The 17,135-nt window shown below is 40.2% G+C and overlaps 1 protein-coding gene across 2 annotated transcripts; it reads right to left on the bottom strand.

Moving 5' to 3' along the window:
• Positions 1-598: 598 nt before the first annotated feature.
• Positions 599-5,851, bottom strand: LOC147629862 (putative pectate lyase 18). Of its 2 annotated transcripts, XR_015267758.1 has the most exons (7): positions 4,892-5,851; positions 3,751-4,411; positions 3,559-3,662; positions 3,337-3,475; positions 2,549-2,757; positions 1,060-1,298; positions 603-925 (listed from the first exon to the last, which is right to left on the bottom strand). XR_015267758.1 is itself a non-coding variant. In XM_086811395.1 (6 exons), exons 1-6 carry the CDS (start codon positions 5,140-5,142, stop codon positions 1,136-1,138), a joined length of 1,527 nt encoding a protein of 508 aa, XP_086667521.1. In that variant the 5' UTR covers positions 5,143-5,851; the 3' UTR covers positions 599-1,135. The 2 variants fall into 2 exon arrangements, 1 of the variants encoding a protein (XP_086667521.1); XM_086811395.1 differs by having other exon boundaries at positions 599-1,298.
• Positions 5,852-17,135: the final 11,284 nt, after the last annotated feature.

The following is a 17,135-nucleotide window of genomic DNA, read 5'->3' on the forward strand; positions in this document are numbered from 1 at the left end:
TCCTATTACTCTAAGAATTTGAAAAATTAATTATGTACATGAGAAGCATGGATAAGCCCACTAGTTGTGTTAAATAGAGAGGTTAAAAATGGTTTAAAAAGAAACAGAGAGAGCATTATTCAATGAGCCCGTTTTTGTTAATGTGCATTCTTCCGTTACAATGTGGACTTCCAGGGAGTGCATCTTGTTTTGTGCTCACATTTGCAACACTTTAAAAAGCATTACCCATCGTGCTCACATATGGCATCCATGCATAGGGAGTGCATCTTGATTTGTGCTTACATTTGCAACACTTTAACAAACCATCACCCATTGTGCTCACATATGGCATCCATAACCAATTTTCATATGGCATGCATTTAATATCCCACACTCTCTCTTTTTGTGAGGATAATTAATTCATATAGAAGCCTCTGTGACTTAAGACTCAAGAGTGTTGTGAATTGCACCTTTTTCTCTTTTTGTAAGGATAATTAACTCCTATAGTAGAAGCCTTTGTGCCTTCAGACTCAAGATTGTTGTGGGAAAAAACCCCCCTTTTTTTAAGTAATCTGTTTAAAAAACACCCCTTTTTTTTGTTTTTCTCATGCAGCTATAATTAATAGTACAGCAACCTTGAATTCAAAGATAACAAAACAATCTTCTACCATAGGATGGCAGCCTTTCCTTTTGAAACTCCTTTGCAAGTATTTATCACCTTTAATTAGGAAAAAAAAAGTCCACATAATGCTAGAATCTGATTATGCTATCATGAAAAGCTACCATGAGATTACCATCATCTAGTAAACTAGCAACTCTTTGCAAAACGGTTGCCCTTGTTGGCAATGCTTAATTTGAAGAAAGTGCAGTGAATGTAGAAGCAAGTATGCTGAAATTCTTTCTTGATTGAAGCCAAAAGACCAGGGCCTGCAGTAGCCTGTGCACTCTGGAAAGCAAGGAAATCTATTAACAGAAATGCACACACTGCAAATCTACAGAATCCCCACACACGCAGTGGATCAAGGTCTAGCATTTGTTGAAAAAATTCAGAAATAAGAAAGGATGAGAAGGCTGTTATACCTGGCCATGGTGGCAATGAGAGCCCGTGAGAAGCTTCAAGCAGAAAGAAAATTTCAACCTCCTGTGCCATAAGATGTTATAGGGCAAAGAGATTGAGAAAGATGAGAATCCATAGAAGGGCCGTGGGCAGATGAAAGGTGAGGAGGCGAATTTGTGATGATGATGATGAAGGAGAATATGAAGATGATGATGATGCGGGTATGTATGATGCGGGTGAAGTTTCAGATGGAAAGAGTATCCTGCACATCAATGGTTAACGTTTAGAAACAGTTAACAGTTAGAGAGAGGGAGGGGGAGGTGCACCCAGAATGCCAACAAGAGGCAAGAGTAAGATCAAATTAAACTTCATAGAGAAGCCAAGGAAGGATGCTAAATTTGTGAAAATAACTTATCATAATTATGAAGGTGATTCTGATGAGAGTAGCTTCGAAATAGAGTAGCATAGAGGTCAAGTTAGAGGTACCAATGTATGACCTTACCTTGCTCTCATGATAAGTGAAGCTTAAAGATGATACTATGTTCAATAATTGGGTATATGTTGAGAATTCAACAAAGGTTTGCTAGATGCCAATGGGATAACATTGGATGAAGATAATGCTTAGAACCGGAGTGGGGGGAAAGCATGAGACAATCTTTACAAAAGAAAGGCCTAGGGCCTATGGGGACTGCAATCTGCTGCCATGGCCTCTTCCACACTCAGCTATGGGGAGGAAAAACAACAAAGACCTGGAAGTTGGGCATTTTTTAAATGGCCAAGTTTACTTAATCAGATCTTACTCAATGGCATTTGATGCAACAAAAATTTGTGTGTTTTCAAGAGGTTTGAATCTGTAAACATGTGCCGGTAAAAAGATTTGAATAAAAACAATGGATTTTTGACTAAATGAAAACCTATATATTAAATTAATATCTAAGTCAAGACATCAAACTTTCTGTTAAAACCAAATGCTCTCTCTCAGCTGCAATATACCTAATAACAATTTTGGGGCAAATTTTTTATTTGCACTGGATCGACTCATTTAGAACTGTTCCCCACAAGAGCATTTTCGGATCTTGAAAAGCTCTTTTCATTGCTCTAAAAGACACCCCAAAACCAGAAGCAGCAGCTAGCAGAAGCAGAAGCTCCCCCAAAAATCAAATTGGAGGGAGATAAAGCCAACTGCTGCTGATCTCAATTGAAAAGCCTTCTGCTAACACAACTCACCCTAACTACATTACATTCCTGGTGGTATTAAGGGAGCGGCGGGGCGAGTTAGTGATGGCCACAACACATTAGCAGGCTAATCTAAGAGCTAATCAATCGCAGGCCGAGGTTATGGATGGTCGACCTGATCAATTATTCAACACACACAGACAGAGAGAGAGAGAGAGAGAGAGAGAGAGAGAGAGAGAGAGAGAGATTAGCAAAGATATTAACAGAGAGCATAAGAGAGGGATTAAGGAGAGATTAAGGGAAGGGAGAGAGAAAATTAAGGATCAACAGGCAGACCCGCCCTTGCAAGTGAGAGCCCCCGCGTTGGCAGTGAGGATGGAGACGAGAGAGGATGGCTTGGGCCCTATGGTCGCCGCCTTCTCGTAGTTTGTAGACATCCCGGCTCCAGATGGGGTGAAGTAGGCCCCGTTCACAAACATATCCCCCTCCGACCGCCAGTCCCACCTCTCCCACTGCCCTTCTGGGGTGCCAATGCGCATCGTCACCTGCCCATCATCACATCATCACCCATTAATTATTTGGTCCAAATTTGAAATCAATGTTTAAAAAATCCTCCTAATCCACGCCCCAAGATGAAAATTCTGCAGCAAATCTGTCAAGGGCATCTTCACTAAGCATGATTCAATGCTAAACACAACTTCAAAGCCTCCTAATGCACGCCCAGTAATACAGCAAGTCACATGTCAATTTTAAAAACACGCCTCAATCCTTGTAATCATCCATGCTTTAAGATAGAAATTGCGCCCATTAATACATCAGAAATCTGTTAACTCCAATCGTTCGTTAAATTGACCCATTAGTTAGTAGCCCACTAAGTTAAAAGGCACACAAAGGGGACCGCCTCTACTGATGTCATTGCATCTACAGAAGAACCACCCGATTCGACAAGATTTGAATTCTTGCACTCACTGCAGAAATTGCTCAATTTCAAACGAAATCGTTCGGTTTCAACGCGATTGTATGATAATTAACTAAAGAATTAGTGCCTTATTAACAATTAACAGCGGAATCCCTTACTTTTAACGTAATTAGCCTTACGGACACGAATCAGACTTAACACTCACATCCTTTGCAAAGCGGTTGACAGGAGCCGTGTATCGATTTCCTTTACTGTTTATGGTGGGCGCAGCACTTCCTCCAATTGCATACATCTCCCAGTGCGTATAATCGTTGTTCACAATCTCGAAGAATCCATAGCGGCACCTGAGCCAAATCAGAAATGTCCCAAATTCACACAACCAACGATATCTTGTATCCAATTCATACATTAAACCAAACAGGTGTACCTTGGCATCCGTTGCACTAAACCTTCCCCAAAGTGGTTGAAAGCAATGGTCACTTGCATCGATTTGTCTGCTACATAGGCATCGCTGTGACCGAGAAGCATCACCTGTACAGAAAAGAGGCAAACATTGAATCGAAAAAACGCCTGATTTTGGCTCAGATTTCGGAGAAAATCCTCTGCAGATGGTAAATACCTTGTCGTGATGTGTGAAATAGCTATTGGAGACGGTGATGGCGGTGGATCCCATGATGGCGTCGATGAGGCCATCGGTACAGCTCCAGAGGGAGCAGTGATCAATCCAGACGTTGCTCGCCCCAAAGAGAGAGATGCCATCACCGTCTGAGATGGTTCTCCAGCCGTAATGGGTAGGAGAGCTGCGGACCATGGCGTTTCCGCCAGGCTTGCAGTCGTGGACGTGCACCCCGTGTATGATGATGTTGGACACATACTGGATGGTTATGCAAGGCCCGTTGGCAATGTGGACGTTGTGGCCTCTGCCGTCGATCGTCTTGTAGCTATTCATCAGCAGCTCCTCCTTCAGCAGAATTGTCATGTCAGCGGAGAAGATTATCCACAAAGGCTCCGTCTGAATGACGGCGTGCCTTAGCGTCCCGAGTCTAGGTGTCACGGGATCATCGTCGGAGGAGTCCGTCACGACGTAGAATTCGCCGAACTTGCCCCCAATGGCGTCCCGGCCGAAGCCTATCGCGCAGTCTGCTAACCTTTTCCGGTTGGACTGCCAATGCGGATCGCAGCGCCAACAGTCGTCAATGGAATTTCCGGTCGCACATGAGAACGAAGTCGAATAGTGTCTGCCCAATTCACGTCTGCTGCCGGAAAAGTTGCCGGAGCTTCTGCAGGCCGAAATTTCGCACGAAGAAATTAGCGCACCAGGGGAGCAGACACATTATCGGAAAATTTTCTGAATTGAGACTGCGTGGGATGTTTCTGCAGGGAACTGAAAAGAAGGGAGACTGCATCTAGAAATTGGTCGAGAACAAGGGAGGCTACAATTGGAGGATTCGAATGCAAATTTCGCCTAATTTCTACATGAAGGCTGCACCTGTAGAGATTAGGCGAAATTCTGGAGACGTTTGTGCAGAAACTTGGAAGCAATTGGTCATGAGCGTTTGATAGAATAATCTATAAACATAAGAACATAATCAAATTGAAATTCGGTCAAGGGACTAATCACCGAAATCAGACAACTTGTTTAAGGTAGCGATGAAATACATAGAAATTCCGGCTGTGGTGCAGTCATGATTAGAAGGCGATGAAATTCTCGCTATGGTGCAGAGAAAATCTTACTAGGCAGAGAAAGAGAGATTCTTTACCTTTCGAGCGATTGAGAGTCTGCAGCGATGGTGGCTGCTTGATGATGGTGTAGCTGCTGCTGCGGGTCCAATGCTGTTGAAGCGATTTCTGCTGGCTGGGAGCCGTTTATAGCTTCAGGAAGGGAAGGCAAGAGTCTGCAAGAGACCATGGAACCAGGTAGGATCCGGAATGACAAGAAGAAGACGGAGAGTACTAGTCCCCAGAAGAGGGTAATGAGAGGAGAATCGCTAGTAGTGCAAGTAGCTGCCATTAATTCTTGTCTCTCTGATGGTGGCCTGTGCAAAGGTGGACCTAATGGTGGTTTGCTTGTGAGATGCGATGATCTCTCTGCACGCGTGAGGCGATTCTAATGCAGGTACTGGTCTGCATACGATGCCGTGCTTGTGCTCCTACACGATCCTCAGCTATTAAGGGATTAGGCAAGCATTTTCTCTCTCTTCAAAGCACGCAATATTCCCATCAAATTAGCGCCCAATCTACTGTGTATTCTTCTGCGCATTGAGGCGCCCATACCCTTCGCTCTTATATCTAAACCTCTGTGTGTTCTCCTCTCAGCTCATCAACGCTTAATGCACCATATCCCACCCTCACAACATTTTCCACCTTCCCTTCCCACACACTCAATGTGGGTGCTCTCGCTCTCTCTGGGTCTCTCACACAGAGCGCAAGGCGCTGCCCGGCAAAGAAAACGCAGCAGAAAACATGCCAAATTGCCCAGCAATCCTCCCTTTTCTACGTCTTCTTCTAGTGGGTCGCCTCTAGCTCTAATGATTCAGCCACATCCCTCTTCTCTACCTCTAATGATTCCACCCTGCCCCTTCGCTGCTCTCTCTCTTTAAAGGGGAAGAAGGAGGTGCAGGTGGGTGGCTATGGCGGCCTAGGTGGCTAGCTATGATGGGTTTCAAAGCTCACGCAGATCCAATGGGGGCCTACTCTTCCAATCATCACGGGGCCACAGAAAGAACACCCCAAAATAAATTTGCACAAATTCAATTCGTGTGCGCACACGAGAGGGAAATTAAGGATAGTGGGCAGTGGCACAGTGCACTCCTCTATCAAAGCTCCCTGGACCCTCTCTCTTTCACACCGTTTTGTAATGATTCTCAGAATCTTGCCAACCCCCTCCACCCCTTTACAGCCGCAACCGCTTAACTGTCTTAACCCTCGTAGTTAACCTCTGGTTATTGCTTTTAAATTGATTTCTAATTTTCTTGCCATGACACACACACACACACACACACACACACACACACACACACAGAGACAATCATACCGTGAGCCGTCAAATGCGTGGAAGTAACATTCCTTTCCGTATTCCTAAGATCACAATTTAAATATCTAGATCCCCTAAGTGCACATTAAGCTTGTTCGGAATTCCTTTTCCTTATCCACACAATTACTTATTCCTTAGCACCCCAAGGTTATCACCTCCTACTTTCAATCATCTTACTTCACATTACCAACATACCTTCCTTCACACGAAATTTCAACAAAACCCTCCTTACCAAGCATTCTTTTTGTTGAGCCTCTGTAAATTTACCAAACTCCTAAGTAAGAATAACACTAGGCATTTTCCTCATACACTCACACAAGAAACCTAGTTATAGAAGCATTTTATTACACATAAAAGTTGGTCCATTATCCCTAAACAATGTGTTAACAAACTATTTTGTGGTTAGAGCCGTGTCTAAGCTATCATCATTCTTCACTCTTCCTTTATATTTCTTCACAGGAACCATTGATCCATGCTTCCTTCACCCATTCCACCATTTGTTTTACATTGGATAAATGTTGACCCAACCATCTCTCTCTCTCTCTCTCTCTCTCTCTCTCTCTCTCTCTCTCTCTCTCTCTCTCTCTCTCTCTCTCTCTCTCTCTCTCACACACACACACACACACACATTAATATTATCAACTCTCTTCCCCCTCAAACTTTAAAGCGACCTTCTAATTAACATTCTCTTAACTTTAAAGCCCCCTCAAGATGAATGCTTATGATTTATGGTCTAGTGACAAAATAGTTAGTCACATTATGGCTTTAGAAGTAGTTAATTTGCACATCATAAACATGTCAATATGCCCTCTTGTAGCAAGATTTGGGTTGTTAGAGCTCTTTTGTTATCCTATGTGCAATATTATAGATCTTCCTTTGATACCTTACCGTTAAGTTGGTCTATATGTTGTACCAAAACCCATTGAAAGTTTTCATTGTTGGTATAAGGTACCAAAACCAAGAGACTCTATACGATCATGAGATGGGGGTTTTGATACATCCTAATTAATCGGGGGCATGGATATAGCAGAGAGATTCTAGATATTTAGGCTCGTGCATTGGATAGACTTTATAAGAGGGATGTTGTAATGGTTGAGATGCTACATCCTTAAATATTCACAAGAATCTTTTAGTTGTATATTCATAAAAATTATTTAGTTGTGTTGGCTAATCGTAGGCTACCACATGCATAGAGGTATAAGATTATGTAGGCTACATTATATTTAATTGTTAATAGACCTTAGGCTACTACCCTCCCCCTTCTCTCAACTTCGACCCCTCCATGGCTTAACTTCTCAAATAGAGCAATACGTTCAATGACCACTCTAGTCAAGCCCCACCCTACCCTAGTTGAAACCCCAAGTTATGTCATCCTTGCATAACTACCCTACCCTCCCCCCACACAACAATCCCACACCCTCGGCGGGTGGCCCCTGGCTTGTGCGAAAAACGTTCTAGTCCACATCCTCTAGCATCTGCACTCGATTCTCCCACTCTTATGGTGTCCCTTAGTACTTTTTTAAAAAAAGTATGCATGTTTCCTTGTAAAAAATCAATGAATCAATGAGCTCGCATGCAATGTTTCCTCTCTTTTTTTAAAAGGCATATTCATTTGAAAGTTTTATGAAATGGGCAAATAGGGGAGAGAGGGAGAGAGAGAGAGAGAGAGAGAGAGAGAGAGAGGGGGGGGGGAGGCTTCCCAAGATAAAAATGGGAATAGTGGGCAATTCATCCTCATTAAGCAACATCATTTGCCTCCCCTGCCTTACAAAGCATAAGCACCTCCCTAGATACATAAAACTATTAGAACCTTAACAATTCTCATGCTTCATATTCAATGACAATTTCCAAACAAGATTGGGGAACTTCTTCATGTTAAAGTTTTTGTGTGACAAGGTATAATTATCCAGCATGTCATTTAGAAGAACACCCATCTTGACAAATTGTTATTTTCCTTATGCCCTCTACACCTACATCATTTGTATTATTTATGAAGTATACTCTTTCACTCTGTGAACTGTTTTTCATCCTTTGGTCTATAATCATATACATACAATAATGTATAATCTATGGTGGAAAACCTTTTATATCTATGACATGCTACAGTTAAATACTATTGTAGCTCGTTGATCTCTACGCTTTTTTTTTGGCTTTATGTGTTATATTTTTAGAACTTAGATGTAAATTTCCAAGGAGATTAGTGGTTTTGGAACAAGTTTAATGTCAAGCATTTTGATAGAGGATAAGTTACTATAAAACCAGAACTATAATCTACATGTAATTGGTGGGAGACATAATTGGTTATTAGGTTGGTTACAGTATAGTGGATTTAAAGAAGCAGGCCTACTTGAGATGTGCATCTAGAGTTGATTAGGGTGTGTAGAAATGAATTAAAATAATTATCTTAGCATGCTAGAAAGCAAGAAAGAGATTAATAATAATGACAATGCTAATAACAAAAATGAAGCATAATGACAAGGCAAGAGTTTACCTCAAAATCTCATATGTTTGATCCATTAGATAGAGTGCCTTTTTATAGGCTTGAGTACACCTCCATTAGCCATTAAGCATGGCCTATAAGCTTGGTTAATCTCCCCTAATCTTTATAGATTTGAGTACCATCTCCCTTGAAGCAAGCACCCACCATCATGAGGCATCTTTTCCAACTTGTTTAGGCACCTACTTTTGGCATCTACATGGGCTCTGGCCATTCCACCTTTTCCTCATCCTTTGGGCTCTCTTTGACCCTTAAAACCATAATCTATGACTTATGCAACTATTATAAATGTTTGAAGGTCACATACCACTCTCCCTTTCTCCAAACATTTATCCCACATCAAGTGATGAACTACTACCGCCATACATACACTATGTACACCTACACTCTTAGTCAATTTCTAGAGTGGTTTATCTCACAGGTGTCTCATAGGCTACAATATTGGCTTTTGTAGTTTTATACAAGTGTGGGAATACAATGATTGGGTATAATAAACATAAGGTGAGAGGGATGTCCTCTTCCATGACTAGAAGAGTCTTTCCACCAATAATCGGTCTCCTTCTTGTGGAAATCCCCTTCATTAGGCTCTTCTTTCGTCATAATGTTTGCTTGATTGTTCTCCTTGGACTCTTCTTGCTCCAATAATCTTTCTCTATATGTCCTCACATGCCATAAAAGTTCCACTTCACTCTGGCTCTTGGTCCTTTGGGTGAAGAAAGCTTTCTCTTTATATTGTGAGGATCAACCCACTTTGATTTAAGTCTCTTTTCTTCCTTGATCAGGATTCTTTAATGCCGATGAAGGTTGGGTCGAGTAGGTTCTTCAACTGGCTATATGCTTCCAAGGTCATACTCTTGAGGAGAAAATGGCATCAGGCGCCCAAGAACATGTTAGGGAGTTTCCCATACTTTGGGAATTTCAAATGGTGTCACTTTTGAATCTACTTAGTAGATTATCTTGAGAATTTGTTGGAGATTATATATTTAGAGCCTATACATCAAGAGCTTTCCAATGATATGTCACATGAGGGGGTTTTGTGACAAAAGATTGATAGGCTTCATTATACTCCCCATTTGTGAATCTTTGCAAAGTGGGATTTGGGAATTCCCTAATATTGTCTCTTCCACACTGGAGACCACAATATTAGGGAATTGGGAATTCCCTAATATTGTCTCTTCCACACTAGAGACCCATGCAAGTTGTCACCTAAACACTTTTCATTTTATTTAGATGTGCTTAGAGTGACTCACTCTCTTTGATGTCCCAGCACAAAAAACTAAAATTTTAGACTTATTTTGGAGCTCTTTTGTTTAGCACCAAATAGCTTCTCTAGTTCATCCCATGCTCCTTTAGAGTTTGCTGATGCAATGTGATGGATGAAACTATCACCTAGCCTTCCTAATGCAATTATGGCTAGAGATATCGTATCTCTTCCTAATGTAATTATGGCTAGAGATATCGTATCTCTTCTTATCCAAAATCTTTTGTCTTCCCCTTCTAATCCTAGACATTTCTCTCTTCCACTTACTGTCTCCCAAAGCCCATCTTTACAGAAGAAACTTGAGTTTTACTTGCCATGTATAGAAACCTTTAAATTTATCTCCTATGAAGGGATTTGACATATTAGTTTCCTTTTGGAGATGGGAGGGTATTTACAATGGGTTTACCCAAAGATAATGTCTAGTCCATTATAAAAGTGGAGCTATACATTTGATGAGATTAACACTTCCCAAATTCAAAAATTGTAAAACCAAAAAATGCCATGATTTGGGAGAGTGATTTGGGCACTAAACCAAGGGGGAAATTGGTTTTGATGATGCACAAGTGTTTAGAAACACCTCATGGTAGAGTAGGATCTTCAATGGCTCTAGAAATTAACTATAATTAGCACTTATTATCTTGTTAACACATGCAATTTTTTGCTAACAGAGCACATAATGATTTAACAATTAGAGCTTCAATATTTTGTTATTTATGCTTAACAAACCAATGTACACATCCTCCACAACATGAGCATTGAACCCATGAGCCAAGAACTAGCAAGATTGATGCACAAACTCTAAAATTTGTACCCTTTAGGCTAGATTTTTCACCACCAATTGCTAACCACTTTGATTCTTTTTATTTGATATACAACCCTCCTTTAATGTGTTCTAGCTCTTTGAGTCAATGTCCCAGTTCCCAAGTGTGCCTTCTTGAAGAGAATGAATAAAAAAACTTTGATTCTTGTTGATGATTTGGAGTTGGAAAAAATTTCTTTCAAGCAATTAAGAAAACTAATCATTTTCTTAATCTAACCTATCCTATGGTGCATAGCTACTCAAGGGATGATAGGTGGCTATGATACCAATTTAAGATTTACATATAAAGTTGATTAGGGTGTAAAACTAATCATCTTAGTGTGCTAGAAAGCAAGAAAGAGATTAATACTAATGATAATGCTAATAGACAAAGATGAAGTATAATGATAAGAAGGCAAGGTGTTTAAAGAGAATGTGGGAGAGGAAGAGCTTCAAACCCTAGCAAGCAAACACACACACACAAGAGAGAGCAAGACACAAGAGAGAGATGGATAGCTGAATTTTCTTCTATCTTCTTCTTCTTCTCTACTCAACCAGCATAACATAAAGATAAGAGTACACACTATATGGGTTAGTACTCAACTACTACAACATACAAGGGTCGGTCCATAATGTAAACCCGACTAAATGAGCTGGCACTATAAATATGCTAGTCTCTAGTAAATCCAAAATGGCTGTCACACAGCCTGTCATCCCACTGGTCCGCATATCAGGTAGATACGGATGCTATCACCTAGGCGGGTCATCAATGTCCGTCGTAGCACTAGTTGAGCTCGATATCTCAACATTCCCCCTCAAGCTCAACTCCACACACTGCACTCCAAGTAATCTCCTAAACCTGTGGAGCTTCTCTGTGCTGCCCAATGCCTTCGTGAAAATGTCAGCCACCTGATCCTCTGTGTGCAGACATATACAAAATCTACATCTCATGCTAGAACCTTCTCCCTCTCACAAAGTGATAATGCACCTCAATGTGCTTTGTTCTAGGATGATATACTGGGTTACTAGCCAATTGTATGCTGCTCATGTTATCACAATATATGACAACTACCCTATCCCCACCACACGGGCTCTCCCATGTCACCATGTAGCTTCTGAAACCAAGCTACCTCATAAGCTGCCATAGCAGCACCCCTATACTCTGCCTCTATACTCAACAAGGAAACTATTGGCTGCTTTTTACTGCTCCAACTCATAGCAACACTCCCAAATGAGAACATAAAACCACTGGTAGATCTCCTATCGGCAATACTACCAGCCCAATCAACATCTGTGTACCCATGTAACTGTATCTCTGTACCAACCTCATAGAAAAGTCCATAATCAACTATGGACTTTATGTACCTGAGTGAGGATCCGTCTAGCCACATCCAAGTGTAGCTTCCTAGGGACCTGCATAAACTGACTCACAAGTCCAACAACATAGCTCAAGTTTGGCCTCGTAATGGTCATGTAGATCAAACTACCCACTATGTGCCTGTATGTAGTGGGGTTCTCCAAAAGCTCACCTGTATCTGCGGAAAGCTTTGTGTTTTGCTCCAATGGTACTGAAATAGGCTTACAACCTATCAAACCATACTTGGACAACATGTCCAAGCCATACTGCCTCTGCGTAATATAGCAAAATGCCATGAGGTGATCTCACCACCTCTATCCCCAAGAAATATCGTAGCTCACCTAGATCCTTCATCTCAAACTTCTGCTTCAAAAGCATCCTGACATCATGTATGTCTACATCACTATCACCAATGATAATCAAGTCATCCACATAGATGACTCTAATAGCATGATCCCTTTATCTATCTTTTTCACATATAGTAAAAAATATGCATTGGATATCTGAAATCCAATGGTAACAAGATACTCCCTGATCTTGTTTGACCATGCTATGGGTGCATGCTTCAAGCCATACAAGGCTTTGCGTAACCTGCACACAAAGTCTAGATGTGCATCACTCTCATAACCTGGTGGTTGCATCATGTACACTTCTTCTTGCAAATCACCATGCAAGAAATCATTCTTTACATCCATTTGATGTAAAGACCAACCCTTCGCTGTAGCCATAGCAATGACAACTCTCATGGTTGCCATTCTTGCAACCGGGCTAAATGTCTCCTCATAGTCTATGCCATAAGTTTGCTCACACTGAACCATCAGCATTGTGCTTAACTTTATAAATCCACTTACATCCAATTGCCTTATTTTCCTTAGGCAAAGGCACTAACTCACATGTTGCATTTGCATCCAATGTTGCCATCTCAAAGGCAAGTGGGCTCAACCTCCTGTATTGCTTTTACCATGTAAGCATAATGATGGGTTGTATATCCATCATATCTCAACCTGTCAACAGAGTATCTAGCTCCGCTCCCACGAAGACAGCTCCTCAATCAGAGATGTGTAGCTCCCAGAGCTACTGAGGGGGTGTTGTACCTAAACCAAGAAGGGGAAAGAGATGATGGTGCTCTTACCCATGTAGTACCACTTCATTCCTTGCTTATTCTTGCCTCTTGCTTGCCTCCTTAGCTCTCACATGAACCAGGCTCTGATACCATAAAGAGAATGTGGGGGAGAGGGAGAGCTTCAAACCCTAGCAAGCAAGCACACACACACAAGAGAGAGCAAGACACAAGAGAGAGATGGTTAGCTAAACTTTCTTCTATCTTCTTCTTCTTCTCTAATCAACCAACATAACATAAAGATAAGAGTACACAATGTATAGGTTAGTACTCAACTACTACAACATACAAGGGTCGGTCCATAATGTGAACCCGACTAAATGAGCTGGCGCTATAACTATGCCAGTCTCTAGTAATCCAAAATGGCTGTCACACAGCCTGTCATCCCACTAGCCGCATATCACCCATAATCTCACCAACCATGCTAGTGGTGTAGATGCAGAAACTATCACCCAGGCGGGTCATCAATGTCTGTCGTAGCACTAGTTGAGCTTGATATCTCAACAGTGTTTAGCTCAAAAGCTCATATGTTCAATCCATTAGATATAGTGCCTTTTTATAAGCTTAATTATATCTCCATCAGCCATTAATCATGGTCTATAATCTTGCTTAAGCTCTCCTAATCTTGGTTAAGCTCTCCTAATCTTTTCTAGATTCAAGCACCATCAGCCATTAATCATGGCCTATAATCTTGGTTAAGCTCTCCTAATCTTTTCTAGATTTAAGCACCATCTTCCTTGAAGTGAGCACCCATGAGACATCTTTTCCCACTTATTCTAGGTGCCTTCTACTAACCCATACACAATCGAATTCTATTTTCTACAAATATGTACTTTGGTATATCACATACTTATGATGACCATTTGAATGAGGACATGCTAATTGCACTTATCAAATGAAGAACCAATTCAGAATCATTTATGAAAAGGAGAACTAGGTGGACATGAAAAAAGTGGGAGGTGAGAAGAGGAAGCTTTAGACTTTGGTTATAGTTTGTCATAAAGTTCCAAAACATAGCCAACATTGTAAAACTATGAAAATCTAAAAAGTGTTATAGTCCAAAGAACTCGACATATTGTTTCAAAAATATAGCTAACATTGTAGGACTATGAAAATCTAGAAATCTAGAATCTATAGAAAGTGTTGTAGTCCAAAGAACTCAATAACGTAAATGACCCTTGACAATCTCAAACACCTATAAAAGGTAAGAACATAACCATTAGAGGTTATCACATTAGTTAACTAGATTATCACATTAATTACACTTATCACCATAGTTGCCTTTATCAATGTCTTAGTTTGACGTGATTTTGTGACTTATCTAAAGATAATGGGCATATAATACTCTTTGGGTGTACAATAATACTCTTTGGATTGCATGGAATAAAATACTAGATGATGTTATGAATGCTTCTGTTTAACAATTTGTATTGTGTTATTTACTAGGTTTTTTTTAAAGGGTGCGGGGGGATGGTGTCACTGTATATATATGTAACATAGCACGATAGCCTATGGATGAGGTTTAAAAAAATAATAATTTAAGGAAATGCTTCTATTTACAATATGAATACTACATAAACAATAATATATACACTATGTATATGCCTCCAGCCATATGACATGCGTCATAGGTGGCTCCACCATAGTGCTCATCACCTATTACTCATAAATGTCAATCATGTCAGTTAAACAATCAATTGGACTCCTAATAACACTAGCCCATAGGTATTTAATATGGCATCACCCATGATACCAACTAGAAGCATAATACAAAGGTTTCTCTCATGTCCCTAATCCATCATAGATTAGCTAACATCCCTCTTGCTTGAGTTTACAATTGACCTCAAAATTGCATGTTTTCTCATATGAGCAGATGAGGACTAGATAAGTGTGAAAGAATCACTCAAGCACCCACCAAGCATCTTGTATATGATGTTTATTGAAAGTCAAAAGATACTTGGTTTAAACATTTCATGTGCACATAGTAGTGTGTTGATGAATGATTATATTAGGTTCAAGTACTTCTTCCTGGTCAATAATTGGAGATGGCTCTTCTTCATAAGTATGATGTGATGGAAATGGTTCACTAAATGGCCTCAATGAGCTAATGTGAAACGAATTGTGAATGTTCCAGTGTGATGGAAGGAATAATCGATATGTAAGGTCATTAACCTTTTTGGTGTGAGACCCTAAATGGTCCATAGAACCTTGGTTTTTAGGTTTTTCTCAACACTCTTGAGTCGTCTCTTTTCAACCCATAAGAGAACATAGTCACCTTGTTTAAAAGTCATATCTTTGCATTCCTTGTTTTCTTGTTTAGTGTAGGTAGCTTAAGATCTTTTATTGCTTAGAGTCCATCTAAATTATATTCTCAAAGTTTAGTAAATTCATCAATTGTCTCTATTCTATGGGAAAGGTGTGTGTTAAGAATAGGCAAGTTGTTTCCATAGATAGTCTCAAATACTAGGAGCCGAGTGAGGTGTATTATTTTAAGCAAATTGGAGAAGGTGAATGTATTTATCCCAAAGTTCAGGTTAGGATGACACAGGCTCTAAGTAAGTCAAGAATCACACTATTAGTCTCTTCTGTTTGTCCGTTTGACTTTGGATGGATTGTAGTCGCGTGAAGTCCAACTTAGTGCATGAGTTCTCAAAAGTTGTAGTCCAAAAATGATTGTAAAACTTTGAATCGCGATTAGACACAATGACATGAGGTAAACCATGATGATGCACAAAGATCTACTTGATGAATAAATGTGCATCTTGTTGTGAAGTCAATGTCTTTTTGCATGGAATAAAGTAGGCTTGTTTACTAAAGTGGTCCACTATCATTATGACTCACAGTAGTAGCAGGAAATCTAGTAACGAAGTTCATTGATATCTGTTCCCATGTTCATTTAATATGTCTATCTGAAATCAAAGTTTGAGAAAGCAAGTGTTTAATTCTCTCTACATTCTAAGAGCATGTATCACATCAGTCAACTCCTATCATATGTACTATAGGTATTCTTTGCTCTGGTTTCAACTTGTAACTCTAGGGACGTGGTATCAGTTCTTTACCCCAATCTTGTTTAGGGATCTATAGTCAATGCACATATGGTAAGTTCCATTTTTTAAAAAACAAAAAGTACCAGTGCAATATAAGGTGAGCTACTAGGTTTAACCAAGGTGGCGTATTACTTGGGAGAGAACCTTAAGCTTATGGTCTTTGGGTCTAGAGTATGGAAGTCAAGGTGGTAACTCCTCGAGGAAGAAATGCTTGAATTTAGAAAGGAATGGTTGGTGAGGAGTGTGAGTTTGGAGAGCGAGCTTTTCTTGATAATCCCACTGTCTCTCTATACCCATACCTCCATAAATCTTCTAACTTTCTTTCCTCCTCCTCTCCTCATCCTAGCTTAGCCCAGCTCAACCCAGCTTGCCCAACCTCAATCATCTCTCTCTCTCTCTCTCTCTCTCTCTCTCTCTCTCTCTCTCTCTCTCTCTCTCTCTCTGCCACTTGGGGAGTGGGAGAGGGGAATGTTTTTTTAAAAGTAATTATATATATATATATATATATATATATATATATATATAAACTTTCTCTAAGGCCAACAAAATTGAAAAAGAGTGCTAAAATCTAACAACATAAGGAGACATAGACTCTTTCTCTAACTGATATAAACTATCCCACTGTTGGCTAGCTCTAGCCTTATATTGTGGTGGTAGAAATGTTTTTCCTAATTAGCTTTTTAAAGGATTTCCAAGTATGGGATTTATGACGACGACTATTCTTTATGACATTCCACCATAAAGTAACACTCTCCACCAAATGGTTAGTAGAACACTTCTCTTTCAAAGAAATTCTACCTTGAATAATAATCCTTTCACTAGTTATTTATGCATGAAGTGCATTGAGTTGGTCTTGGAATAGTGGGTGGTTGCAGGTTATGAGACATGA

Source organism: Cibotium barometz, chromosome 17 (genome assembly GCF_041138505.1).
Source record: "Cibotium barometz isolate CiBa-2024 chromosome 17, ASM4113850v1, whole genome shotgun sequence".
Classification (NCBI taxonomy): Eukaryota; Viridiplantae; Streptophyta; class Polypodiopsida; order Cyatheales; family Cibotiaceae; genus Cibotium; species Cibotium barometz.